The sequence below is a fragment of the Onychostruthus taczanowskii genome, unplaced genomic scaffold (genome assembly GCF_017590055.1).
Source record: "Onychostruthus taczanowskii isolate IOZ18803 unplaced genomic scaffold, ASM1759005v1 scaffold217, whole genome shotgun sequence".
In the NCBI taxonomy this organism is placed as follows: Eukaryota; Metazoa; Chordata; class Aves; order Passeriformes; family Passeridae; genus Onychostruthus; species Onychostruthus taczanowskii.
Window position 1 is genome coordinate 166,484 of NW_024499429.1, and position 8,312 is coordinate 174,795.

Here is an 8,312-nt window from a genome sequence, read left to right on the forward strand (position 1 = left end):
GGATTCCTGACCCATCAGGGATGGGAGAATCCTTTGGGATGGGATTCCTGACTCATCAGGGATGGGAGGAACCTTTGCGATGGAATTCCCAAACCATCAGGGATGGGAGAACCCTTTGGGATGGGATTCCCAAACCATTGGGTCCCCTTGGATGCTTTGGGGTGGTTTGGGATGAGCAAGCAGCTCTGGAGGGCTCATTTTGGGGTCATCTGGGATGGGAATTCCTTTGGGAAGAAACCCCAAAGAAGACTTTGGGGACTTCTACCCAGTTTTGAGATGGGAATGCCAGCCCTTTGGGATCTCCTACTCCATTTTGGGATGGGAATTCCAACACTTGGGGTTCTCCTACCCCATTTTGGGATAGGAATTCCACCAGTGCCCCGTTTTGGGATGGGAATTCCATCAAACACACCATTTGGGGATGGGAATTCCAACACTTTGGGTTCTCCTACCCCATTTTGGGATGGGAATTCACCGATGCCCCATTTTGGGGGGGGAATTCCAACACTTTGGGTTCTCCTACACCATTTGGGGATGGGCATTCCAACACTTTGGGTTCTCGTACCCCATTTTGGGATAAGAATTCCACCAGTGCCCCGTTTTGGGATGGGAATTCCATCAAACACACCATTTTGGGATGGGAATTCCAACACTTTGGGTTCTCGTACCCCATTTTGGGATGGGAATCCACCGATGCCCCATTTTGGGATGGGAATTCCATCAAACACACCATTTGGGGATGGGAATTCCAACACTTTGGGTTCTCCTACCCCGTTTTGGGATGGGAATTCACAGATGCCCCGTTTTGGGATGGGAATTCCAACACTTTGGGTTCTCCTACCCCGTTTTGGGATGGGAACCATCAAACACACCATTTTGGGATGGGAATTCCAACACTTTGGGTTCTCGTACCCCATTTTGGGATGGGAATCCACCGATGCCCCATTTTGGGATGGGAATTCCATCAAACACACCATTTGGGGATGGGAATTCCAACACTTTGGGTTCTCGTACCCCATTTTGGGATGGGAATTCCAAACTTTTGGGTTCTCGTACCCCATTTTGGGGTGGGAATCCACCGATGCCCCGTTTTGGGGTGGGAATCCCCCCCTTGCCGTGTCCCACGCCGCTCTCCCGGCGCAGATCACGCGGCAGGAGTACCAGAACGGGCTGCTGGCCTCGCGCATGGACAGTTGTCCCCAGTCCCCCGACAGCGCCGCCCCCAAAGCCGACCCGGCCATCCCGGAGAAGCCGGAGCCGCCGGCGCCGGCCGACGAAACCACGAGTTTGCTCAACGAGAGGAACTGCCTGAGCCGCCGGAGCAACCACAGTGGCCTGGAGAACTCCATCTGACCCCGGCCGCGCCGGCGCGCTGCGGCGTGCCCGGCGTGCCCGGTGCAGGGACCTTTTCCCGGTAGGATGAGCCGGTGGAGGATGAGGATGAGGAGGAGGAGGAGGAGGAGGCGTGGTGGGGATGGAGGAGCTGGGAGTGGCTGCTGCTGTTCCAGGCCGGCTCCATCGGTTTGGGATGGACGGAGCGGCGCCGGCACTGCCGGCACGGCGCCGACGGCTCAGGGAGCTTCGGGTCTCGGTTTGCCGTGGGGACCCTGGGGATGGAAATCCCAACCATGCCAGGAGATCTGGGATGGACATCCCAACCATGCCAGGAGATCTGGGATGGACATCCCAACCCTGCCAGGAGATCTGGGATGGACATCCCAACCATGGCAGGAGATCTGGGATGGACATCCCAGCCATGCCAGGAGATCTGGGATGGACATCCCAACCCTGCCAGGAGATCTGGGATGGACATCCCAGCCATGGCAGGAGATCTGGGATGGACATCCCAACCCTTCCGGGAGATCTGGGATGGACATCCCAACCATGGCAGAGTCCATCCCAATCCTTCTAGGAACCCCAACCCTGCCAGAAACCCCAGGATGGAAATCCCAGCCTTTCCAGGAAATCTGGGATGGACACCTCAGTCCTTCCAGGGTCCATCCCAACCTTTCAGGGACCCCAGGATGGACACCTCAATCCTTCCAGGACCCTCAGGACGGACATCCCCACCGTGCCAGAGTCCATCCCAATCCTCTAGGAACCCCAGCCCTTCCAGGAATCCCAGAATGGACATCCCAACCCTGCCAGGACCCTCGGGACCCCTGGGATGGACATCCCAGCCCTGCCAGGATCCATCCCAACCCTGCCAGGATCCATCCCAACCCTGCCAGGATCCATCCCAACCCTGCCAGGACCCTCAGGATGGACACCCCAAACCTTTGGGATCCTTGGGATGGCAATTCCGTCCCTTTGGGGTCTTCTTCACCATTTTGGGGTGAGAATTCCAAACATTTGGGATCTCCTGCACCATTTTGGGATGGGAATTCCATCCATTTAGCTTCTCCTACCCATCCTGGCATGGGATTTCCATCCCTTTGGGATCTCCTTCACCATTTTGGGACAGCAATTCCATCCCTTTGGGATCTTCTACCCATCCTGGGATGAGAATTCCATCCCTTTGGGGTCTCCTCAGCCCTCTGGGGTCTCCCCCACCATTTTGGGATGTCCTGGGATGGGAATCCTGACCCCGTTCTGGTGGTTTTGGGGTCTCCTGGATGAATCCCAGCCCCTTCCCCGCTGGCCCGGGGATTTTGAGGTCTGGATTTTGGGGTCTGACTTTGAGATCTGGATTTTGGGATCAGGACTTTGGGTCTGGGCTTTGTAGGGTCTGACTTTGGGGTCCGGATTTTTGGGTCTGGATTTTCGGGTCTGACTTTGGGGTCTGGTTTTTGGGGTGACACAGCGCTAGTGACCAAAGTTGTACAGGCAGGAGGGGGCTGAGGGTCCCCCCAAAACCCCCCTGGGGTTGTTTGGGGTCAGAGCCTGACCCCAAAGAAACAAAAATAAGCACAAAAGTTCCCCCTGGGTGAACTCCTGTAAGTTATTGGGAGAAGGTTGAATTATTTTTGTTAATCACATCTCGACGATCAGTTCCTAGCTCCTTCCGCGGGGAGATTTTAGAAATAATAATAATAATTAATTAATAATAATAATTAATAATTAATAATAAGCCAGAAGAAAAAAAAAAAAAACAAAAAAAACTTTTTTATTAAATCTTCCTCTATGCAAACCCCTCCTTTTCCTCCCCCCTGGGGAATTCCTATTTATTGTTCAGGTTTGATTTGTATTTTTGGGGAGCTCGGGCAAGGGTTAATAAAAATTCTATATCTGTACCTGGGTGTGCTCGGTGCCGCGCGGGGGGTCCCGGTTACCGGGGGAGGGGCCCGGTTAAAAAAAGGACGCGGCGCCTTTAAATCCCCCCCACCCGCGGGGGCTGTTTACACCGCGAAACCCCGCCCCCTAAAGGCGCCGCGCGTGCTGATTGGCTGCAGGGAGGGGAGGCGGGGCTACGGGAGAAGGCGGGCGGTGATTGGTTGAGAGGGCGGGACGCGGAAGTAGCAGCGGCGGTACCGGGCCGGGCACCGGGAGCGCGGCTGTCGCCCCCGTGTCCCCTCAGGTGTCCAGCAGGTCCCGCACGGCCGGGTGCGCCCCGTCCCGCGGGCTGCGGCCCCTGGCATCGCGGAGCGCAGCGAGCGCCGGGCGCTGGCGCAGGAGGAGGGCACAGAGCTCGCGGTGCCCCTGCTCGGCGGCCTGGGGGGCACCGGTGTCACCGCCGGGGGGTACGGGCACCGGAGAGCCACCCACGGGCACCCGGAGAGCCACCCACGGGCACCCGGGAGCCACCCACGGGCACCGGAGAGCCACCCACGGGCACCCGGAGAGCCACCCACGGGCACCCGGGAGCCACCCACGGGCACCCTGCGGGAGGAGGAGCCCCGTGCCCCCCGCCCGATTTGAGCAGGGCGTGCGCCCCGTGCCCCCACCTGGCATCGGGGTCCCCCCGTGCCCCCCACCCGCTCTGGGCAGGGGGTGCCCCCTCTCATTTGGGCAGAGGACCCCTCTGTGCCCCCTCAAATTCGGGCAGGGGACGCCCTGTGCCCCCTCCACTCTGGGCATTGGGTTCCCCCCTGTGCCCCCCACCCGGCACGGGGACCCTCCCGAGCCCCCCACCCGCTCTGGGCTCCCCGCGGTGCCCACCTTGTGCAGGCCGGTCTTGCCGTCGCCGTCGGCGGCGGCGGGGTCGGCTCCGTGCGCGAGCAGCAGCTCGGTGACGGCGCGGTGCCCGCGGTAGCAGGCGCGGTGCAGCGGGGTGGCTCCGCCGGGGGTGCGGGCGTCGCACGGGGCGCCGCGCTCCAGCAGCAGCCGGCACACGCCCAGGTGCCCGTTCCGGCTGGCGTAGTGCTGCGGGCACGGCGCTGCCTCGGGACTGCCCGCGACCCCCGGGACCCCGGGCAGGACCGACCCCAAAGACCCCCGGGACCCCGGGCAGGACCGACCCCAAAGACCCCCGGGACCCCCGCGCCAGGGCCGTGCCCCCGGGGCCAGGGCCATGTGCCCGGTCAGGTCAGGACCCCGGTGCCCCCCGGTGTACCAGTGCCGTGCCCCCCGGTGCCCCCCGGTGTACCAGTGCCGTGCCCCCCGTGCCCCCCGGTGCCCCCGGTGCCCCCCGGTGTACCAGTGCCGTGCCCCCGGTGCCCCCCGGTGCCCCCGGTACCCCCGGTGTACCAGTGCCGTGCCCCCGGTGCCCCCCGGTGCCCCCGGTACCCCCGGTGTACCAGTGCCGTGTACCCCGCCAGGTCGGGCTCCGCGGGGTCCCCTCGCCGCTCCAGCAGCTGCAGCACCCGCGCCTCGTCCCCGTCCCGCGCCGCCGCCCAGATCCCTGCGGGGAGCGGGGCCGCCTCAGCCACGGGCCCTGCCCGGTACCGGCACCGGGACCCCGGCCCGAGCCCCCCGTACCGCTGCTCCAGCCCTTCCCGTGCCCCCTCCGCTACCCCACCCGAGCCCAGAGTCCCCGGTGCCCCTCCGGTACCGGGTACCCCACACGGAGTCCCCGCCGTGCCCCTCCGGTACCGGGAACCCCACACGGAGACCCCGCCGTGCCCCTCCGGTACCGGGAACCCCACACGGAGCTCCGCCGGTAGCGGTGACCCGGCCCTCCCGCCCCCAGCCCCGAAGCCCCCCGGACCCCGCTCGAAGTCCATCTCGGACAGGCTCTGGTGCACGCTGGGCACGGCCACGCGGCCCTGGCAGCACGGAGAGGGCATCGCCGCCCGGCCCGGGCAGCACGGAGCGGGCGGCGAGCGGCGACCACCGGCCATGGCACCGGCGGCGCTGAGGGACGCGGCGGAGAGAGCCGAGGGCGGGCGGAAAGGGCCGAGGAGAGGCGGAGAGAGCCGAGAGAAGACGGAAAGAGCCGAGGGAAGGCGGAGAGAGCCGAGGGAAGGCGGAGAGAGCCGAGGGAAGGCGGACAGAGCCGAGGGAAGGCGGAAAGAGCCGAGGGAGGGCGGAGAGAGCCGAGGGAAGGCGGACAGAGCCGAGGGAAGGCGGAGAGAGCCGAGAGGAGGCAGAGAGGGCCGAGGGAAGGCGGAAAGGGCCGAAAGAGGATGAAAAGGGCCGGAAAATGCCGAAGGAAGCCGGGAAGACCCGAATGCAGCCGAAGGACCCCGCTTTCAAACCGTTGCAGCGCATGCGCACTATTCACAGCCGGTACCGCCGCCAGGGGGCGCCAGCGGCCGCCCAAAGCCCCCTTTGGGGACCCGGGGTTCGCCCCCCCCCCCCAAAATTTTGGGGTCCCCAAGCCCCACCCCCACCAGCAACGGCAGCCACAGCGCTCCCGCTCTCCAGTAGGGGGGCCCAAGGCTCTTCCCCCACTCGGCGTTCCCAGGGGTCACCCCCACACCTTTATGGGGCTCCCGGAGGCCCCTCCCCTATTTTGGGGCGTCCCTGGGGTCCCCCCACGGCGGTGCCGGCCCGCCCCCAGCCCCATTTGGCCGGGCCCGGAGCCGTTCCCAGCCCCCTCCCCCGTTTCCTGCGCGGTCCCAGCGGAGCCCCCCCGCCTGGGAACGGCTCCGCGTTTGTCCTTTTTTAGCCCCGCCGCAGCTTCTTCCATGAGCTCAGCGCCGGGGGAGGGCCCGGGGCAGCCCAAAACCTCCCCAAAACCTCCCCAAAACTTTCCCAAACCTCCCCCAAAATTCCCCCACAATTCCCCCGAATTTCTCACAAAACCTCCCCAAAACCTCAACCAAAACTCCCCCAAATTCTCCCAAATCCTCCCCAAATCTCTCACAAAAACTCCCTGAAACCTCAACCAAAACTCCCCCAAATTCTCCCAAATCCTCCCCAAATCTCTCACAAAAACTCCCCGAAACTTCAACCAAAGCTTTCCCAAAACCTTCCCCAAGGTCCCCAAAAATTCCCCCAAACCTCCCTCAATACCTCCTGAAAACTCCCCCAAAAATTCCCCCAAAATTTTCCCCCAAACTCCCCCAGAACCCCCCAAGAAAAAGAGAAAGAGAGAAAAAAAATCCCAGATTTGTTTTTGCCTTTTTTTGGCTTTTTTTTGGAAGTCCTTTTATTATGAATATAAAAATACTCAGGTATTTACAGCAAATAAATATAATTTCGGTAACAAATAAATTACACTGGGGTGGGGCTTATACAAAAGGGGTGGGGGGCGTGCAGGGGTTGGGGACAGGGGGGGACAAAGGCCAGGGCAGGGTGGGCACAGAGCCCTGGCAAGGGGGCACGGAGGGAGGGGGTGGAGATAGAAAAATGTCAGGGAGAAAAACCCGAAATCGGCCCAAAGAAATCGTCCCGAGGGCGGCGGGCACAAGGTGGGCACAGAGGCGTCCCCGGGCCCGTCCCTCCATGGGGACACCGTCCCTCCATGGGGACACCGTACCGAAGGTGGTGGCACCGGGACCCCCGAGGGACGCGGTGGCACGGCTGGGTGGGCAGCGGCGCCAGGCCTGTGCCCAAGGTACCCAAGTGACAATCCTGGGTGCCAGGGTGGGAGTCCCATCCCTGGTGCCAGGGTGACAATCCTGTCCCCAAGGTGGGCGCTGGCACTGGGGTGACACGGGGCACACCCTGTGGCGACACTGCCGTCCCCAAGGCGGGTACTGGGGTCACCCTGCTGTCCCCAGGGCAGGTGCCAGTGTGGCAATCCTGTCCCCAAGGCGGGTGCCGGTGCCAGGTGCCCGTCCCCAGCTGGATCCTGGTGCCAGGCGCCCGTCCCCAGCCAGGTTTTGATGCCAGGTGTCCAACCCCAGCCGGGTGCCAGCGCCAGACGCTCGTCCCCAGCTGGGTCCCAATGCCAGGTGCCCATCCCCAGCTGGGTCCTGGTGCCAAACACTCGTCCCCAGCTGGGTCCCAATGCCAGGCGCCCGTCCCCAGCCGGGTTCCGATGCCACGTGTCCATCCCCAGCTGGGTCCCAATGCCAGGTGTCCATCCCCAGCTGGGTGCCAGTGCCACGTGTCCATCCCCAGCTGGATCCTGGTGCCAAACACTCGTCCCCAGCAGGGTGCTGATGCCAGGCGCCCGTCCCCAGCCGGGTTCCGATGCCAACCTCCCGTCCCCAGCCAGGTTTTGATGCCAGGTGCCCGTCCCCAGCCGGGTTCCGATGCCAACCTCCCGTCCCCAGCCAGGTTTTGATGCCAGGCGCCGGTCCCCAGCCGGGTTCCGATGCCAGCCGCCCGTCCCCAGCCGGATGCCTCGCCGGCCGTGCCGCGCCCGCCCCGCGCCGCCCGCGCCGGCTCCCGGAGCGGAGGCGGGCACGGCTCACACCGACGACTCCTCGGGGTTGGAGTCGGGCAGGGGCTGGCGCTGCTGCAGCTTGCGCCGCAGCTCCTCGGCCAGGTCGGCGCAGGCCGGGCGCTCCTCGGCGCCCAGCGCCAGGCGGATGTAGCCGTTGGAGGCCGAGCCGCGCAGGGGGCCCAGGTGGATGCGGGTGGGCGAGTGCAGCGGCTGCCCGGGGATGGCGGCGGGCGGCGAGGCGGCGCCGGGGCCGCCGTTGCGGCAGCGGGCGGCGCCCGCCGTGCTGGCGTGGCCCGGCACGATCTTCAGCGAGCCGTCCGAGCAGTAATAGCTGGACGGGTCCCAGAGCTTCTCGTCCGAGTCGGAGGCGGCGCTGGGCACGAAGCGCGGGCTGGGCGGCTCCTTGGGCAGCTCGATGGGGTACACCAGCGTGCTCTCGATGGCCTTGGCGCCCTTGCCCAGCTCGTGGCGCAGCCGGCGCCACAGCGACAGCACGGCCAGCAGCAGCAGCAGGCACAGGGCGCCCAGGCACACGGCCAGCACCCACACCGCGCCCAGGCTCTCCGGCGGCGCCCGCGTCTCCAGCGGCGCGCCCGGGCCGGCCAGCACGGCCACGCGGTACTCCTGGGCGGGCAGGCGGGCGCCCTGCTCCTCG

At 64.5% G+C, this 8,312-nt stretch overlaps 4 protein-coding genes across 8 annotated transcripts in view; 2 read left to right on the plus strand and 2 right to left on the minus strand.

Moving 5' to 3' along the window:
• CNNM4 (cyclin and CBS domain divalent metal cation transport mediator 4) overlaps positions 1 to 3,130 on the plus strand; it is an 11,117-nt gene extending 7,987 nt beyond the window's left edge. Inside the window, exon 7 of the mRNA XM_041404618.1 lies at positions 1,144 to 3,130. Coding sequence (XP_041260552.1) covers positions 1,144 to 1,353 — 210 coding nt within the window. The 3' untranslated portion in view covers positions 1,354 to 3,130. The remainder of the gene's footprint in view (positions 1 to 1,143) is intronic.
• Positions 1,431 to 3,130, plus strand: LOC121335995 (putative cuticle collagen 155). 3 transcript variants are annotated; one of them, XM_041404620.1, is made up of 2 exons: positions 1,431 to 2,202; positions 2,245 to 3,130. In XM_041404620.1, the coding sequence occupies exons 1-2, from the start codon at positions 1,435 to 1,437 to the stop codon at positions 2,503 to 2,505; spliced, it is 1,029 nt and encodes a 342-aa protein (XP_041260554.1). In that variant the 5' UTR covers positions 1,431 to 1,434; the 3' UTR covers positions 2,506 to 3,130. The 3 variants fall into 3 exon arrangements, with proteins under 3 accessions (XP_041260554.1, XP_041260553.1, XP_041260555.1); XM_041404619.1 differs by having other exon boundaries at positions 1,431 to 2,172; positions 2,215 to 3,130; XM_041404621.1 differs by having other exon boundaries at positions 1,475 to 1,843; positions 1,876 to 3,130.
• Positions 1,476 to 6,086, minus strand: ANKRD39 (ankyrin repeat domain 39). Of its 3 annotated transcripts, none has more exons than XM_041404625.1 (4): positions 5,087 to 6,086; positions 4,615 to 4,780; positions 4,099 to 4,489; positions 1,476 to 1,607 (listed from the first exon to the last, which is right to left on the minus strand). In XM_041404625.1, the coding sequence occupies exons 1-4, from the start codon at positions 5,217 to 5,219 to the stop codon at positions 1,572 to 1,574; spliced, it is 726 nt and encodes a 241-aa protein (XP_041260559.1). In that variant the 5' UTR covers positions 5,220 to 6,086; the 3' UTR covers positions 1,476 to 1,571. The 3 variants fall into 3 exon arrangements, with proteins under 3 accessions (XP_041260559.1, XP_041260558.1, XP_041260560.1); XM_041404624.1 differs by lacking the exon at positions 1,476 to 1,607 and adding an exon at positions 3,206 to 3,651 and having other exon boundaries at positions 5,087 to 6,084; XM_041404626.1 differs by lacking the exon at positions 1,476 to 1,607 and adding an exon at positions 3,206 to 3,651 and having other exon boundaries at positions 4,099 to 4,302; positions 4,677 to 4,780; positions 5,087 to 5,363.
• A 364-nt stretch (positions 6,087 to 6,450) lies between these two features.
• Positions 6,451 to 8,312, minus strand: part of SEMA4C (semaphorin 4C) — a 9,368-nt gene continuing 7,506 nt past the window's right edge. Inside the window, exon 14 of the mRNA XM_041404647.1 lies at positions 6,451 to 8,308. Within this exon, the coding sequence (XP_041260581.1) occupies positions 7,682 to 8,308 (627 nt within the window). The 3' untranslated portion in view covers positions 6,451 to 7,681. The remainder of the gene's footprint in view (positions 8,309 to 8,312) is intronic.

Bases quoted from the DNA above. Each gene is read 5' to 3' on its own strand.
- LOC121335995 (XM_041404620.1), top strand. From the start codon at position 1,435: ATGAGGATGAGGAGGAGGAGGAGGAGGAGGCGTGGTGGGGATGGAGGA. The intron at 2,203-2,244 runs CCTGCCAGGATC...ATCCATCCCAAC, and splicing joins CTGCCAGGATCCATCCCAAC to CCTGCCAGGACCCTCAGGAT.
- ANKRD39 (XM_041404624.1), bottom strand. From the start codon at position 5,219: ATGGCCGGTGGTCGCCGCTCGCCGCCCGCTCCGTGCTGCCCGGGCCGG. The intron at 4,490-4,614 runs TACCGGGGGCAC...ACGGCACTGGTA, and splicing joins CGGCACTGGTACACCGGGGG to CACCGGGGGGCACCGGGGTC. The intron at 3,652-4,098 runs GTGGGCACCGCG...GGTGCCCCCCAG, and splicing joins GCAAGACCGGCCTGCACAAG to GCCGCCGAGCAGGGGCACCG.